At 37.6% G+C, this 19,128-nt stretch overlaps 1 protein-coding gene across 12 annotated transcripts in view; it reads right to left on the bottom strand.

The window, feature by feature from the left end:
• Positions 1-444: 444 nt before the first annotated feature.
• The window catches only part of BTAF1 (B-TFIID TATA-box binding protein associated factor 1), a 105,743-nt gene continuing 87,059 nt past the window's right edge, over positions 445-19,128 (bottom strand). For all 12 annotated transcript variants that reach the window (XM_077946765.1, XM_028826656.2, XM_015147685.3 and 9 more), the window contains 10 exons: positions 18,314-18,391; positions 18,047-18,176; positions 16,866-17,007; positions 16,645-16,775; positions 14,255-14,380; positions 11,803-11,955; positions 5,778-5,989; positions 4,011-4,170; positions 3,469-3,639; positions 445-1,981 (listed from right to left, as the gene is read on the bottom strand). In XM_077946765.1, the coding sequence (XP_077802891.1) occupies positions 1,838-1,981; positions 3,469-3,639; positions 4,011-4,170; positions 5,778-5,989; positions 11,803-11,955; positions 14,255-14,380; positions 16,645-16,775; positions 16,866-17,007; positions 18,047-18,176; positions 18,314-18,391 (1,447 nt within the window). In that variant the 3' untranslated portion in view covers positions 445-1,837. The remainder of the gene's footprint in view (positions 1,982-3,468; positions 3,640-4,010; positions 4,171-5,777; positions 5,990-11,802; positions 11,956-14,254; positions 14,381-16,644; positions 16,776-16,865; positions 17,008-18,046; positions 18,177-18,313; positions 18,392-19,128) is intronic.

Genomic DNA, 19,128 nt, shown 5'->3' with positions numbered 1-19,128 from the left:
GCCCTGACTCCTGTTTCCCATTCAGAAGCAACCACACATCATTTTCCTAGTCATCCTTCTAGAAATACATACTTTTTGATTAAACTCTTAGAAGGTTTAAACAGCCTAAATATCTGACTTCTAGCTCTGATATTTCAAATTGGGAAAAAGTACTAATTTTTGTGGTGTGATTTCTTTTGCTCCTTCATAGCCCTTTAATAATATATATCGCTCTGTACTTATTCTTAGAAAATATCAATTACTATGAGCTATGTTAAAGAGCTGGTTTATGGAACTAGCAAATAAATAGTTAATAAAAAAATATTCAACTCAAATATACTGAAATGTTCTTCTACATAAAGTTTTGAGTTAAAATCCTAAACAATGAAAAAAAACTTGTACACCTGAATAATCTTTTGTTCTTTCTAGTGACCGTTTCCTACAAATAACACACAGTTGCATATATTTTACAGTTTCGATCTTATATTTATTCTCTTGTGGAATGCTAGGTTTAATGTTACAGTATGGTTGTCAAAGCTAATGAAATGTGACAAATGTCTAAATGCTGCAGAACAGTATAATTTTAATTAAACAAAACACCTGTTATTGTACAGCTGAGGTCTGATGGTTGTTAAACTGATGCCTATGTGTATGGCCAGCCACAAACCTTGGGGATGTTTATTATCTGTACATATATATACAAATATATCCCATACATATGTATGCACACAGGCATGTATTAATTTATGTGTGAAACTTATAAAATTATATATACAAACACATACATGGCACATCTATCTACATATACCTACCCTCACCATTGAGTAATCAGCCTCATGCCCAATTATTATTGCTGCCCAGTATAACTACATGATTTTAGTGCCAATGTCAGGCACCTTTGTAGGTGCAGGATAGGTACATCTATGCATATAGATATGCATATTCATGTATGTTTGTGTATATAAAGAAATTATCTCTCCCTTTTATGCTTCAGCCATGCATTACTACAATAAACAGTCTTTCCACCATAGGTGTTGGAATTCTAAACAGTGTAAAATCTACTTCTGGAAAACTGTATATGTTCATAGTTACAAAAAATATATTATTTATATGATTGAAACCTATTGAGTACATATGTTATTTGAATCTGGCTATACTGTAGCCATTAGATAAATTAAAAAAAACCACCCTCTAAATAGGATGTTATGGTAGCCTTAAATATACCATTACCTGTATTTAGGATAGTTGATATTATATCTTAAAAGTTGAAAAAATGATGTTAAAGATTTGAAAAACACTATGCATCTGCATTAAATATATAAATGTTTCCACCAAGGGCCCGATTAAATTCATTGTCTGACATTTTTATGTTCTAAGACTGACCAATATCATAGTCATTATTCTTATATTCTTAAAATTATGGCTCATTAAGGCTTTTATAGAAAAAAAGCCCTATTTTAAATCAATTATAAAAACAAGTTCTATTTAAAAGAAAAAACATACACAAACACTAAAGTACTCATGGATATCATCCTGTACAATGTGACTAAAGATAGGAGGCCTGTTCCCAGTAAGAACACCTCCTGGTAGCACAAATAAACCTGGTTTGGTTCCTCTGCTCTGCAGCTTTTCAGCATGTAAAATTTAAACCATTTCACATTAACATTTAAATTTAATACAGTGCAAATATTTGAGAATAACTTGTTTCCCCCAGTGAAACAAGAGCCAGCATTATGCTGAATATTCTCCAGATCTATTTACACATTGAGTTAAAAGTTCACCATAAACTTAGAAATTTGCTGAATATCAGCAGAAATGTAACTGAACTAGCAGCAATTGCATTTACAATATTTGATAGTTACTTGAGAGAATGCATAAAATTTTCCAGGCTGTACTCTGAATCATACTGCTCTTGATCCCAAAGATCACTCAGGTTTTCAAGAATTGATTTCATACTTGCTTTCCCAGAAGTAGAGGTGTCAGCTTTTTCTGCTTTGCCATCCTTAAGAAAAATTGGCAAAAAAAATAAAGAGAGGTTAACTTCACAAATTGTATTTTTCTTTAAAATCACACTTGTTTCTAATACTACAATTATTCAACAGAATTGAGTACTTTAAGTGATGGGGAAATTCATGATCTCCAAACATATTTATTTGTCAGTTTCTTATTTGGAAAGAACTTCAAAATTATGGAAGAATTATAAGAACATATCAAAGAACTTATTTGCTTTATCAATCTCTCTCCCCATTTATATATGTGTATATATATATGGATGTCAGAAATATAGTTAGATATCAGGTTTTTCCCTTAACAATTTGAGAGAAAGTTGTAGACATCATGTCCTTTTATCCTTTGAGAGGAACTGGCATATATTCCTAAGAACAAGAATATTCTCTTACATAACCATATAAAGATCAGATTAAGGAAACCTAACGCTGATATTAAAATGTTCTAATATATAGTCTGTTTTCAAATTCTGCCAATTGTCTAAATAGTGCCTTTTATGGCAATAGGCCATTTCCCTAAAACATCCCTCTGAGCCCAGTTCTACTCACTGAAAGTCACCCATAAGAATATTCCTTCAAACAGAATAAAAGCTATTTGAAGACAGCTATGCATGTTTCTTTGAGCCTTCTTTTTTCTATGTTAAACATGTCTCATTCTTTCAACTTTATCTTGACTTTCAATATGACATGATTGAAGAACCTGCCTCCATTCTGGCCACCGGGGACCTAATTTGTTACCATTTAAAATGTAGCACCCCAAACTAGACATATTTCAAATGTGGTTTAACATATACATAATATGGCAGAACGATTTTCTCTTACTTGAAAGTACACTTCTGTTATTACAGCTAGTTTTAATTTCATCATATAAGGCTATTTCACACCATAATTTTATACTAAGTATGCAGTGGATTTTCTGAACCTATGTAGGACTTTAAATCCAACTATATTGGTTTTACAATATTAGACTCACTAATATTTCCAAGTTGTGCATCCTTTTGATTATAGATTGTTATCTGATGTATTAGTTCCATCATCTGCAATAATAATGGCTATTATTTATTGAGAATCTCCACTAGATATCCTTTCTGACTGCTTACATATATTATCTTACCTCACAACCATGTAGTAAAATAGTTATAGAAGCTCAGAGAGATAATCTGCCTAAGGTTAACAGGAGGCAGGGCCAAGAACTCTCATCCATTAGTCTTACTGACTCCAGTGATAAGCTGTGCTTTAGCAGAAAAGGACTAAGGAAAGAAACTGAGGCAAGACATTGAAGACATCAATGAAAAAAAAAAAAAATCAAAACTTCACACATTCCCTAGTATGCTGCAGAGTTTATCTGGGCACCAAAAATTCCCTCCAGTGGTGATCTCATGGATACTAAAGTGAATGCATTTTGCTGCTCCTTTAATACTTTCAACTTAGCAGTCACAGGAAGCTTGTGACTCATTAAAGATACAACAAGTTGTTTCTTTACCTTATCAAGAGTAAACAGATCAAGAAGCTGATCAGTCCCCATGCTCTGCAAACTAGAATTCTCTTGGCTAATAACGGTATTCGCTATGTTCATCTTGAATTTCTGCAACCCCATTATTTTTTCTTCCAATGTTCCTCTGGTTATCAATCGGTATACGTTAACCACACGTTTCTGGATAAGAAAAACAGTTAAACAACGGTAACACATATTAAGCTTTGAGGTTCCAACAAGTCAGAGTGTCTTTAGACTTGTACTATTTTCTACTACCTAATTAGGGTTGGATTTTTGTCTGGCCACATGAGCTCAAAATGTGTGCAGCAATCACAGAATATTAGGGATGAACAGTGATCCAGGTTTGCTTAGTGCTAGCACTCATTTAATGCATGAGGAAGTGATACCACAGAAAAGTTAAGTGATCTGTCCAAGATCATAACACATGTATGTTAACACCAGAGCAAGAACTAAACCAAGGTTTCCCATCTTTTGGGGGGAGTATATTTTCATGCACAGGTTAACATCTGTGAGGTAAAATTGACTTTTACCTGCCCAATGCGATGGGCCCGGTCCATGGCTTGTAGATCTCGCATAGGATTCCAGTCATGCTCCACAAAGACTACCGTGTCGGCGCCTGTCAAATTAAGTCCCAGGCCACCAACGTGAGTGGTAAGTAACAGAACGTCTATAGATGGGTCATTATTAAACCTAAAGGTATAGATAACAAAAACAAAATTAGTCCATTCCTAAGTCCTATAACAGAAACTGTTAAATAAAAATTAAAGAGCACAAATGAAAATGCTGCTTTAAAAATCCACAATAGGGATACTTATGTGATCATCTGAGAAAAATATCCTCCCAACATGTATAACGTTTTTAGCAAAAGAGAGCATTCTAAAGCTAGTCAGGAATTTCATAAATACAAAATAAGGCAAACTGCACTGAATTTAGTAACATCAGTTAAGGACTAACTTGCAAAAATATAATTAAATGTTAATTATAATTAAGATAAACCCAACTATGAACCTTTAAAGTATGGGGACAGACAGAAGTATGAGAACAGGCTAGACTTTCATTCAGGGAAGAGAGAAGGTGAGTGTGTTAGGGTTGCTACTATTATACGAATCCTAGAAGACACTGACAAAGGATATCTAGTAACTTCTAGGAAAAAGAACAAACTAACATTAAAGATGCAGCTATCAAGCTACGATTTATTATCCTTACTACGAGTCAAGCAATAGGCTTTGTATTTTATATGCATTATATGCATTATTTTCATTGTTACCATAGCTCTATAAGGGTATTATTACCAATATCCCTATTTTAGACTGAGGCTCTGTGAATGATAAACAGGCCCAAGAGAACACTGCTTAAATAGCAGAGTCAGCAGTCAAACCTGAGCGTGTCGGCCTCCAAAGTCCTTTCTTGGGGTCTCTAACTTTATTGTGCCTAATGATCTCTTAGGGATGCTTGTTTTTTGAGACAGAGTCTTGCTCTGTTGCTCAAGATGAAGTGCAGTGGCCCAATCCGATCTCTGCTCACTGCAACCTCTGCATCCCGGGTTCAAGACATTCTCCTGCCTCAGCCTCCAGAGTAGCTGGGATTACAAGCATGTGCCACCACACCCAGCTAATTTTTGTATTTTTGGTAGAGATGGGATTTCACCATGTTGGCCAGGCTGGTCTTGAACTCCTGACCTCAAGTAATCCACCCACCTCGGCCTCGCAAAGTGCTGGGATTACAGGCGTGAGTCAGCGCACCCGGCTGGGATGCTTGTTAAAAATGCCTGCTCTTGAAGTCAGCAGCTTTGGGACTAAGCAGAACCTAGGAATCTGCATTTTTAAAAAAGCAACCACTGAGATATTTTAAAGTAGAGGCTGCAGACCACATGTGAACACTGCACTCACCAGTTCTGCTTCCTAGTTGGGCCAGATTCCAACTTGTTTTCAGTGCACCAACAGGAATTAGGATGGAGATTTTATCTAAGTCACTTGTTTGGTTCCTCTCACCCTAATCCTCCCAAAAAGGTAAGGAAGGGGGAAGTAGTCATCCCTACTATTGGTTGATGCCTTAAATTTCTTTCATGCTCTTCAGAGTGCTTTCCTATTATAGTCATACCTTTTCATATACTAAACAAATAATCTATTCGATTATATTTCTGTAGTTCTATATATAAAAGGGTTTATTTGGGGTGGATTAAACAACTGAAAAAACACATTTGCAGATACTTAGCCAATGAAAATATTTCACAGGACAAACTTCTATGTAAGTAGTAATATATTTATTTACAAATAAGAGTCTTAGAAGCCACATACCGGGAAACAATGGAATGCCTCTGACCAGGAGGTATGCTGCCATCTAATCTCAAGTAAGTGACAGAGGGCAAGTGAGGTTTGAGGAGATCATGCTCTACTATATCAAGCATGCTTTTCAGCTGACAGAAGATCAGTATCCTGTGCTGGGCCACAACAGACTCTGTGCCACTCTCGGAAGTACTGCCATTTCCCAAACCGCAGTCCAACAGCAACTTAGGAAGAAGAAGAAGAAAAAAAAAAACAACAACTACATAAGTGTTCAATAAAAGTAGATAAGCAATCTCACTATGACATTTCTCTCTGTGGCAAGAAAAGGTTAAATGTACCTGAAATCTGGAAAGCAGATTAGCACTTTGGGCTGCAATCTGTCACCCTGCAGCACACTGAACTAGTTTTTGAGGTGCTCAGGCTTAGAGTTCCCTGATCACCTCTTCAGAAGTTTTCATTTAATTTTTTTTTTATAGACTCAAGGTCTCACTATGTTGCTCAGGCTAGTCTTGAACTCCTGAGCTCAAGTGACCCTCCTGCTTTGGCCTCCCAAAGTGCAAGGATTATAGGTATGAGCCACCACGCCCGGCCCAGAAGTTTATCTAATAACAAACCTACCTTCCTTTTCCTCAATCCTTGAGGCTGAAGCCTCAATAAATGTTTATTGAAAGTAATGACAAAGAAGATGCCACAGGCAAACTGGTTCATAAAGGGTTATTCAATAATGTATGAAGAAAACAACAGAGTAGCAACATTTGGTAGAAAAAATTATAGAAAAGAAGCATTTAGCTAGATTTGGATTCTTTTCAAGAGAGCTTATTACTCTATCTGTAGACCAAGATCTTTAATGGCAGAAACCACACTTTGCTATAGATCATTTATACTTATTCCTAAAGTGGTTCGGTGTCTTGCACACAGCAAGTACAATAAATAAATGATTGAATAAAATCCAAGAGAATCATGTTTAGATCAATTTGACAAACCATATACCCAATAGTACTATTCTTCAACCATAGTATTTCAGGTATTACTGAACTCTGTTCAAAATCTAAGAGCTGGCTGGGCCAGTGGTGGTGGCTTACACACCTGTAATCCCAGCACTTTGGGAGGCCAAGGCAGGCAAATCACTTGAGGTCAAGAGTTCGAGACCAACCGGGCCAACATGGCGAAATCCTGTCTCTACCAAAAATACAAAACAGCCAGGTGTAGTGGCATACACCTATAGTCCCAGCTACTTGGGAGGCTGAGACAGGAGAATTGCTGGAACCCCGAAGGCGGAGGTTGCAAAAACAAAATCTAAGATTTTTTTTTTTATTGGAGATGGAGTCTCCCTGTATTGCCCAGGCTAGAGTGCAGTGGCGTGATCTTGGCTCACTGCAACCTCCAACTCCTGGGTTCAAGATATTCTGCTTCAGCCACCAGAGTAGTTGGGATTACAGATGCCCACCATCACGCCCAGCAAATTTTTGTAATTTTAGTAGAGATGGGGTTTCGCTATGTTGGCCACGTTGGTTTCGAACTCCTGACCTTAGGTGATCTGCCTCGGCCTCCCAAAGTGCTGGGATTACAGGCATGAGCCACTTCACCGGGCCAATCTAAGATCTTCATGCAGGATGCTTTCTCCTTTCTACTAACAGAAGCTACTCAAAAAAACAAAAGCTCTGATAGGAAAGATAACCAAAACGCCATCCAGGCAAACTCCAAATTCAATGTAAAACACTTAGGGTGTTGTACAGAGAAGGACATTGTTTTCCTCAGAAAGTCCTCTTTGTATGGTTGAAGTTTGGAACTTGGATTTCGGGAGTCTTCCCATCAGTCCCTAACTGGTAATGATAGTTTACTGTGCCTAAACTATTGTGCAAATAATATGATTTAGGCTGAAACCTGCCTTCTGAGGGTCTGGAATTTTGATCCATGCTAGGCAAAGGAAGTATATGTGACCAGCCCCCAATAAAAACTTTGGGCACTGAATCTCTAATAATCTTCCCTGGTAGACAACATTTCACATCTATTGTCACAATTCAATGCTTGAGGAAGAATACATGTTCTCACTCTTCTACCTCACAGCCCTTGAAGTTTGAGATTTTTATTATATAGTAGTATATGGTATACAGGGGAGGCATTCCTCCATATAAATAAGTCTGATCGATGTAATTATCCCTACATCTTGCCCTTAAATCTGCGAACAAATTACTATTCAAGCTGTTTCTTTTAAAAAGTCCTATCTAAGGTGTCTCAGGAGAGACGTGACTGTGTGGTACCCGGTATAAATAATGTATATTGGCTGGGCATAGTGGCCCATGCCTATAATCCCAGCATTGTGGGATGCCAATGTGGGAAGACTGCTTGAGGCCAGGAGTTCCAGACCAGCCTGGGCAACATAGGAAGACCCCATCTCTAAAAAACAAAACAAAATTAGCCAGGTGTGGTAGTGCACACCTGTAGTCCTAGTTACTTGGCAGGCTGAGGTGAAAGGATTGCTTGAGTCCAGAGTTTGAGGTTGGAGTTATGACCACACCACCGTACTCCAGCCTGAGTGACAGAGTAAGACCCTCTCTATAGGATTAGAAAAAAAAGTGTTATAAGTGCAACTTCCTATACAGATCCCATAAGAGTTCCAGAGTGAAATTTTATCAGAATGTCTGTGTCATGCACACTCAATTACTGAGTTCCATAGGCAGCAATGTCAAAACCTTAAAGATAACCAGTTAAATTAAGGATATCCAACTAGGACTTCTCCGAGTCCATACTTACCAGACATTCTTCCTAATGCAATCTTTCCCAGATGCAGCTATCCTACTGAATATGTGGACATACCATTTGACATGAGTATTCCTGTCTGGCAGCAGAATTGATACTCTGGTATTCTCACTAATCTATAACCCGAGTCTGCTCTGAGAGACTGATCTAGTTCAGGGCCTTGAAAAGTTGATTACTAGACTCTAGCAAATATTTACCAAGGACATCTAATAATGGGTGTTTGAGAGGTCAGCTGACTCCCTAGAAAGCATTTCAATTTTATTTTGCCCTAACTTCAGCACAGGCTAAATTACCTCAGTTTTTTCAATCATTCCTCATATAAAATGGCTTCTAGATGTTTTGCCATTTTGATCTTCCACTTGTACTGGTCAAAACTATAAAACTCAAAATTTGGGCCAGGAGCGATGGCTCACACCTGTAATCCCAGCACTTTGGGAGGCCGAGGCAGGCGGATCACGAGGTCAGGAGAGCAAGACCATCCTGGCTAACACGGTGACACCCCGTCTCTACTAAAAATACAAAAAAAAATCAGCCGGGCGTGGTGGCAGGCACCTATAGTCCCAGCTACTCAGGAGGCTGACGCAGGAGAATGACGTGAACCCGGGAGGCGGAATTTGTAGTGAGCCGAGATCGCACCACTGCATTCCAGCCTGGGCAACAGAGCGAGACTCTGTCTCAAAACAACAACAACAACAACAAAAAAAACACAGTATTTGTTCTGACTAGTATGAAATACAGTGAAACTACGATGCCCTCATTTTGGCCATTATATAGTCATTAATCCCAGCCAAGATCCTATTAGTTTTATTTACTGGCAACTAATTCACACCGTTCTTATAGTGAATTTGCCATCAAATCAAACTCAACTTTGCCTCATATAAAATATTTGCTCACAAAGTCAAAATACACCTAAGTGTTTTAAAACTGACTCTGCTTATCTCCGTTAAATTTCACCTACAGTTTTAGTTCATCATTACAGCCTCCTGGAATTTTTCATTCTAGCTTTGGCAATATTAGATACTTCTCTCAGCACTACTTGCTGATAAACATGTTTCTATTAACAGATTTTTAGAAAGCAAGTAACACTTCTCATCACAGACATACTCAGATTTAAAAAAGAAATTTATCCTTTCTGAGACAGAACCTTCACTCTGGCTGAAAAGAACCAAGAAGATGGAAAAGAAGGCTAGCAGAAAAGTCTTCCATGAGGACAGCCAGAAAAAATCTGGGTCTCTTTAAGTTGCAGACTTCCTAAGCATCTTAATTCAAGATGTGTCAGGGTGACAAGAAGCATACTCTAAAATAAGAGATCAATTTAAGCAGCAACTGCTGGGGGGGGAAAAAAAGCTGTAAGAGCCTATGTATAATTCAAATATGGATGAAATTCAATTTTTATTTGAAAATAGATCTAATTAGAGGATTCCTTGACTAAGTATATCTTACAGCTTTACCTAACACACTAGCTATGTTAGGAAAACCATGAACATTTTATATAAAGACCTATACCAAGGTTTGGTCAAACAAGAAAACCATTCCTTATATCTAAAGATAACAATCATTCTTCAGTTTTGTAGTGTGAAAGTCCACAGTCCATTTTACGTTTAGTGATATAAGGATATATATTTGGATATATATGCCAGATACACTATTAGATAACATTTTCCACACTAACCTATGTGGAATCTAAAATCTTCACTCATTAGTTGTTCTCAATGAGCTTTAGGCCAGAATAACTACTGACCGCAAGCTAAAACAATTACTAAGTCTAGATTTTACACTAAAATCTTCGTTTATAAGGGTAGTTAGAACTAAATGGCATTAGTGCTAACATTTTGGTGCTTGAAATTGTTTCTCTTAATCTTTTGAAATCTTAGAATTTAAAAAAATTCATTTTTAAAAGCAACACCAAGAGGGTGACATCAGCAAAATGGTAAGAGTATGCAGCTCCAAGTAAAATAAAGAAATCCACATCAACACACATTATAAACTGTTGAAAGACAAAGAGAATCTTGAAAGCAGCAAGAAAAAAGCAAATGGTCACGTAAAAGGGATCTTCAGTAAGATTAACACCTGATTTCTCATCAGAAACCAGGGAAGACATTATCAAGAAAGTAAAAAGATAACCTCCCGAATGGGAGAAAATATCTGCAAATCATAAGTCTGATGATAAGGGTTTAATATCCAGAATTACGAAGAACTTCTCGGCAGGGTGTGGTAGCTCATGCCTATAGTCCCAGGGCTTTGGCAGGCCCAGGTGGGAGAATCGTTTGAGGCCAGGAGTTCAAGACCAGCCTAGGCAACACACTGAGACCCCATCTCAAAAACAAAAAACAACAACAAAAAAACTTTTCAAACTCAACAAGGTGAAATACTCCGATCAAAATGGGTAAAGAACTTGACTACACATTTTTCTAAAGAAGATATGGAAATGTCCAATAAGCACATGAAAAGATGCTCAACATCATTAGTCTTTAGGGAATAGCAAATCAAATCCATAAGGAGTTATCACTTCATACCTAGTAGGATGACTATAATTAAAAGAAATTAACAAGTGTTGGCAAGGATATGAAGATGTAGCCCCTGGTACATTGCTGGTGAGAGTGTAAAATGGTATAGTCATTGTGAAAAAAAGTTTGGCAGTTCCTGAAAATGTTAAACACAGAAATGCTATATGACCTACCTATTCCACTCCTTAGTCTCTAGCCAAAAGAACTAAAAAGAGTAACTCAGATAGATACTTGTAAGCCAATGTTCACTGCAGCATTATTCACAATAGCCAAAAGGTGAAAACAACCCAAGTGTCCACTGACATATAAATGGATGAATGAAATGTGGTATATCCATAAAACTGACTAATGAACAAACTGCAAATGACAAATATTTTAAGAGTCCACTTAAATGAAATATTTAGAACAGGCAAATTCATAGAGAAAATAGAGATCACCAGGGGCTAGAGGAAGGGAGAATGAAGAATTATTGCTTGATGAATATAGAGTTTCTGTTTGGGTGGTGGAAACATTTTAGAAATAAGATAATGGTGATGGTTATATAACATTGTAAATATAATGCCTCAGATTTACACACTTAAAATTGTTTAAATGGCATATTTTGTGCTGTATATATTTTAACCACATTTTTATAAAAAGCTGTATCAAAAATTTAAGCAAATTTAAAAATAAATGGTAAACACAGTAGTAATCTTTAAGAAAAGCAAATTTATCAAGAATTTATATTCCTGGGGTGCAACACACATTTGGCACTTAAAAGACATACATACTTGTTTCAAAGCTGAGAGCTTAGGGGCATGCTGAATATCATGTAGAGAAGAATTCTGAACTGCCAGTTTTTCGGTAGTGGTCTTGAATTCTGGATGTTGAGGAGTTAAGACTAATGCTGGATGGTTGCACAGTTTACGTAAGTACTGTAATGCCTTTAAGAGGAAGAAAAAGTATGTATGAGTCAATTTTGCATATCACAAATATTTTTTATCTCTGTATCTTTCCTTATGCTATTTCCTGTGCTGTATAGAATGCCTTTCCTCCTCTTCTTGCTTGGCAAACTTCTACTCATTCTTCAAGAACCAGTTCAAATGTCTCATTTGAGATTCTTGTGCAGTTTATATGCAGACATTTACAACGCATATAAATTGTACTGTTTGTCTCTCCTACCAGACAATGAGCTTCACATGGCAAATTGAGCATCTTAGTTGTTTTCTTTAAAACCCTTTCCCAAAGTACCCAGTAATGCAGACAGATGCTTCTGGAACCAGGCATCATTTTGGACACAAAAGCTGCTCAATCTTCAATGAGTAAAAAAATTTCTGTCCAGGCACGGTAACTTGCCCCTATAATCCACCCTACACTTTAGGAGGCTGAGGTGGGTGGATCCTGAGGTCAGCAGTTCAAGACCAGCTGGGCAACATGGTGAAACCTTGTCTCTACTAAAAATACAAAAATTAGCCGGGCAAGGTGGCATGTGCCTGTAATCCCAGCTACTTGGGAGGCGGAGGCAGGAAAATTGCTTGAACCCTGGAGATGGAAGTTGCAGTGAGCCAAGAGCATGCCACTGCACTCCAGCTTGGGTGACAGAGCGAGACCTGGTCTTTATAAAAAAAAAAAATTCTTGAGGACCTTATAAACCTGACATTCTGATTCAGCAGATGAGAGGAGAGCAGGGAAAGGGAGCTAGGTGACTGTCTCAAGTGGTTATATTTGTGAAACAGAACCTTATATGGTCTCTTCTCTGATTCAGCCATACTTTCTCTTCTGCCTCTTACTTGGCTTAAGATTTGGGTCTCAGCCTTGGCACAGAGTTGTTTTATTAGTAAGTTCCATTGGCAAGGCTCAAGACAGTGCTGAGCACTAGGATTAAAAACTGTGGGAGAGGCCAGCTGCAGTGGTTTGCACCTATAATCCCAGCTACTTAGGAGGCTGAGGAGGGATGATCACTTGAGGTCAAAAGTTCAAGACCAGCTTGGGCAACATGGCAAGACCTTATCACTAAAAAAATTTTTTTTAATTAGCCAGGTGTGGTGGTGTGCACCTGTAGTCCTACCTACTCAGGAAGCTGAGGCTGAGGATCGCTTGAGCCCTGGAGTTTGAGGTTGCAGTAAGCTATGATCCCACCACTCCAGCCTGGGCAACAAAACATGACTCTCTCTCTTAAAAAAAAAACAAAAAACTAGGTCTTCACAACTACCTTTTCCTTCTTCTATCTTTAAAAATACTACAGTACTTAATCTATTGGCAGGAGGTTTTCTGTGGTGGACTATTCAAGAGGGAAAGCTAAAGTGACACTTGCCACCTCTTTTTGTTATTCTCTCAAGCATATGAGGCATGATCTGACTTGAGACTTCTATACTTTTTGTATCCTCTGCCTGGAATCACTTCCCCTCCATACACCTGCATGCCTCAATCCTCCTTCAGATCTTTGCTCAAATGTCACCTTCTCAGTGAGGCAGTCCCTAGCCCCTCAATTAAGAAACCACAACCTACCCTGGACTCTGATACACTATAACCACATTATCAGCTTTGTCTTACACATAATATATACCTAAGTATTTTTCATCTCTACCAGGGAAGGAGTCTGTTTTATCCGCTGTTTTAAGTAACCCCAGAGCTCTGAAAAATTACTGCCATGTAGTAGATGTTCTAATATTTTCTGAATAAAAAAGCAAAAGATTCTCTATTCTAAAGCCCTTCTTTTCAGGTAATATACAAACATATATTTCATTTTATACATTTAATTTTAATATTAAAGTGCTTACTAATATAAAGATAATATTAAATAGGTATTTTAACTTATTTTCAAGCATATATACATAATATTGAAACAAATATACATAGATCCATATTTTATTTTTCCATATAAAAAGTGCCTCATTAAAATTCATTCTTCAACATTTAAAAAGTGGAATGGGCCAGGCGCGGTGGCTCATGCCTGTAATCCTACCACTTGAGGAGGCCAAGACAGGTGGATCACTTGAGGTCAGGAGTTTGAGATCAACCTGGTCAACATAGTGAAACTCCATCTCTATTAGAAATACAAAAATTAGCCAGGCGTGGTGGGCGCACACCTCTACTCCCAGCTACTCGGGAGGTTGAGGCATAATAGCTTGAACCCAAGAGGCAGAGGTTGCAGTGTGCTGAGATCGTGCCACTGCACTCTAGCCTACACAACAGAGTGAAACTCCATCTAAAAAAAAAACAAAGGTAGGAAGTAATCTATACCTGGAATACATGGCCTGTAGCTTTCAGCTTTGGTTTTTCAGTTTCTTCAGAAAGTGCAGCTGAAGAAACTGTTTCATCAACATCACACTTGGCACGAGACTTAGCAAAATCTTCATAGAGCTGAACCTGTAAAATGGCCCCCATGGGAGAAGTTTAAGTATATTTATTTTCAATTGTTTAAAACACATAACTAGCAAAGGCCAATAACAGTAGTAATTTAAATCAGCCCTCATTAATGAAAACAAATTGTGATATCTCTAATTCACTACAGGAATTACAGGTTATCCACTCCATCTTGGTGAATTCCTTTAAAACTACATTTAGAAAACAAGTATGAACACATTAAGTTGGGCTGCTAAAATATGAAAAATACAAGTCAAATGGTCCAAGACTCAATTTTTCTACTGTTCAGGAAAATAAATACATTACCAATAAAAGAAAATCTGAACCCTTAGCAGTAAATGAGAAAAATCTTCCTTAAATGAAGTTACACGATCAAGACCCTGTATGTATGTTTCAGGACATCAAATTTTACAAGAATGTTACTGCTAGCCTAAAAGGGGAACATATGTCAAGTTTTAAAGCACTATGCTGGGGTCTGGGTTCCTACCTTGTACAAGCTAAAATAATGTGAAAGAAAAGATAATCTAGAGAGCTAAAGGACAGAAATCAGAGAATACAAAATCTGTGAATGCTAAACAAAGCCAAAATGCCACTTCTCTTTGGAGCTCGCTTTCTCTAGATTGATTACTTACATGTGTTTTATGCCTATGTTATAGCACCACAACCAGTAAATCACCACAGATTTTTTTCACGTGACATCTTTACTGTACCTACTTTAAGAAGTCTTCATTTCACTTCAAAAATATTCCTTTCAAGACATACTAATTTTTGCAAATGAAGGAAGGGGAACCTGAGAGATGAGGCAGATAGTATAGAAGAATCAAAGAACTCTCAACTTCTTATCCTGCCCAAGTTGAACAGATGAATACCTGCTAACAGGTTAACCATCTATACAATGGAGGGGGAAAAAGTACGTTTCTGGGTATGTATATCTCTTATTCATTTGACCATAGTGAATCAAATCCTAATAGTAAGACAGACTGACACATACAAACCTAGAACATAAAAAAATTTTCAAAGAGAAAATTCTGACCCCGAGGCCATGTCTTACTAAGACAAGGAACAGTTTCCATGTAGCTCCTCGGAAAAGTACAAGGAAAGGCTCACAATAAATTCCTTTAATAATGGTCTTTATGTACAAAATCAGAACTGTGCAGAAGGCAAAATTTATTTTGAACATTTTTAGGTAATGAAATAATACTTCAAAGGGAATGAGTGAGGTCCCACTGACCGAGGTTTAAAACTCAGCTCTGATATATAGTCATGCACTGCACAAGGACATTGAGGTCAACAATGGACTACATATAAAATGGTTGTCCCATAAGATACAATATTGTGTTTTTACCATACCTTTTCTATGCTTAGATATACAAATACAATTGTGTTGCAACTGCCTGTACTCAGTACAGTAACATGCTGCACAGGTTTGTAGACTCGGAACAACCGGCTATACCATCTAGGTGTGTGTAAGTACACTCTAGGATATTTGCACAATGACAAAATCACCTAATGATGCGTTTCTGAGAAATCACTCATGCCATTAGCACTGTACAATTGTGTATTAGCTCTGACTGTAGCCGAGGTAGGTAACTTTTCTGAATATCACTTTATTTGCGAAACTGGGGATTAATAATACCTATAATGTTGTGAGGACAGCCTGACAACATTCAGAGGCAGATTTTTGGCCTTTTTATAAACATTGGCTTGTTTCCTTACCAATTTAATACCTTGCAATCTTTTCAATTAACTAGACACATAAGAAAGCAACTATAGGCTGGGACGGTGGCTCATACCTGTAATCCCAGCACTTTGGAAGGCCAAGGTGGGAGGACTGCTTGACCCTGGGAGTTTGAGACCAGCCCGAGCAACACAGCAAGACCCAGTCTCTACAAAAACTAGAAAATTAGCCGGGCATGGTGGTATGTGCCTGGAAGTCCCAGCTACTTGAGAGGCTGAGGCAGGAAAATCACTTGAACCCAGAGGCTGAGGCTGCAGTGAGCCATGACTGAGCTACTGTACTCCAGCCTGGGTGACAGAGTAAGACCCTGTCTCTTAAAAAAAATTTTTAAAAGCAACTATGATACTGAATTTTGTTTTCATGCTATATTCAAAATGTATACACTCAAACTTATATCCACATCATTTAGGCTTTATCTGCATCTGATAAAGCCAAAGGCTAAGCCCCTTTACTCAATAGTTTTGTGGCTTATACAAAATGATCTGCTAATAAACATACCACTAACAATGATAAACACGAGATTCCTAACCTGGAGAGGACTAAGAGTACAATAATAGTCTTGAATAATTTTAGGTGGAAGATCCTGCAAAACATCTTCTTTCATTCTTCTCAAAAGAAATGGCAGTACTTGGCGGTGCAGCGCATCCATAGCAAGAACACCTGTTAATAGTTAAGAGAAAACGGCTTCAAAAAAAGTTAAGAATAAATTATATTCACTTACACAGGGTTATAATTACATCTCTTTCATACCTGCTTCTTGCTCTCGACTGGAGCTTCGAGCATCCCTACTTGCTAATATAGGTTTACCATATCGAGCAGCAAACTGGCGTTCAGTACCCAAAAATCCTGGCATGAGGAAATCGAATAATGACCACAGCTCCAAAACGTTGTTCTGTAAACAAGAACACCAATTATCTTTCGCACGGGGATTATTTCCTTATAATTACAAAAAATACCAAAATAATTTAGCCGGGCATGGGGGCATGCACCTATGGCCCCAGGTACTTGGGAGGCTGAGATGGGAGGATTGCTTGAGCCCAGGAGGGAGAGGGAAGGGAGAGAGGGAGAGAGGGAGAGTGGGGGGGGGGGGAGGCGGGAGACAGAGAGAGAGGAAGGAAAGAAAGAAAGGGAGAAAGAGAGAGAGAAAAAGAAAGAGAAAGAGAAAGAGGAAGGAAGGAAGGAAGGAAAGAAAGAGGAAGGAAAGAAAGGAAGAAAGAAAGAGAAAAAGAAAGAGAAAGAGAAAAAGAAAGAAAGGAAAGAAAGGAAGAAAGAAAGGGAGAAAGAGAAAAAGAAAGAAAGAGAAAGAGAGCGCGAGTAGGTAAGTACATAAAGAACCATCAATTTCTAAAGTTGGAAGGGATCTTACAGGTCACATGGTGTTTACTTCTCTACTGAGAATGACTGAAGGTCTTCCCACCAAAGTTTACTATCCAAGCTAGATGTGAACATTTGCAACCAATTCTTCTGGAGGACAAGAGAATTTCTCAAAAGTATCTAAAGGTATCTACATACCTATCTCCTTCCTTTTCCAAAATAAACTTCTACAATCGCTTGCCTTCAACTTCCTCCTGACATCAGGTGTTCACACTTCTACTATATAATGATTCATCTCTGACTCAGCTCTAGCTTTTCAATGCTAAATCAGACTGCAGTGTACCACTACAGAAGGAGAATGGCCAGTGTGGAGTAGAGTCTCATTTTTATGTCTTTCATACTTTTGACACAAGATTTCTATTTACATAGTCTAAAATTACATTTTAAAAATGACTTTGAAAACCTGGTTTAACAATGAACCATTAAACAAGCAATAATTATATACTGGAAAATTATCATTCCTATAACTACAAAAAAAATCTTCTTTAATTCACTGCCAAATACCAAGCCTACCCTCCACCTGGCAAAAAAAAAAAAAAAGAATAGTAAATAATTACCTGGATTGGTGTTCCAGAAAGAATAATCCTATAATTAGCAGTCAGTTGTTTTACTGCTTTTGACAACTTTGTTTTTCCATTTTTGATGACATGGCCTTCATCAAGAATGCAGTAGTTAAATTTAATATTTCTAAGGGAGAATAAATAGAAAATTTTACAACTTTTGCTATATGTCCGGAACTATATGAAGAATCTTTAAAGTGGGAAAATATTAAGAGTCTTCAAATTTGATATTAATTTTTCTAAAAAAAAATTTTTAATTCTTACCTAAAGAAATCTATGTCATTCCTCACAACATCATATGAAGCCACTATTAGATTGTGCCTTTTTACTTGGTGCTGTAACCTTTATTTAGAAATGAATAAAATTAGAAAACAGAGACCCTGAAAAGTTCTTAATAGCTACCATTGTATAAAGTGCTTTCAATCTGCCCACTAAGCCCAGCATTCCCTTCTGCTTACTCTACATACATGACCCTGAAGGGCTACTCTTCTGATGACTTGGCTGTGCTGCCCTACTCAGTCTCATTAGAAAAGAGATGAACATTAGACTGAAAATATGGTGGATATTTCAACTTTACTTGCCAACACCTCTTCCTTAGGGGCACTATTCCTTTATCATTCCATGTTGTTCTAGGTGATGTGGGGGAACTACCAATCATGTGCCCCCATAATCACCAAGGAAATGAAGCATTTTAACCAGGTTAAGCTATTCACAATATTTAATCCCCTAACCACAAAGGTTGTTTTGGGAGCATGACCCAAACAAGGCCAGTCATTCATCTCCAGTACTGATATATTCATGAGAGAGGGGGAAGATCTGTTTACTATAGTTGCCAAACTAAGAGAATATGGGCCAGAGACTGCCCATTGTCATCTTATCTACCAACTGTGGACTGAAGCCCAATAGTAACAATAAGTTATGTAAGGGGAGGAAGAGTGAATGAGAGTAATCTAGATGGGCCTGAAGCAACAATCTACCCCTGAAATTCTCAAGTTAGTGAATTAATGAATTTTCTGTTTGCTTAAGCTAGTTTGAATTGAATTTCTATCACTTACAAATGAACGAATTCTATCAAAGAG

The sequence above is a fragment of the Macaca mulatta genome, chromosome 9 (genome assembly GCF_049350105.2).
Source record: "Macaca mulatta isolate MMU2019108-1 chromosome 9, T2T-MMU8v2.0, whole genome shotgun sequence".
NCBI classification, from domain to species: domain Eukaryota; kingdom Metazoa; phylum Chordata; class Mammalia; order Primates; family Cercopithecidae; genus Macaca; species Macaca mulatta.
Note: the sequence above shows the minus strand (reverse complement) of the source record. Positions and strands in the feature narration are given on the sequence as shown.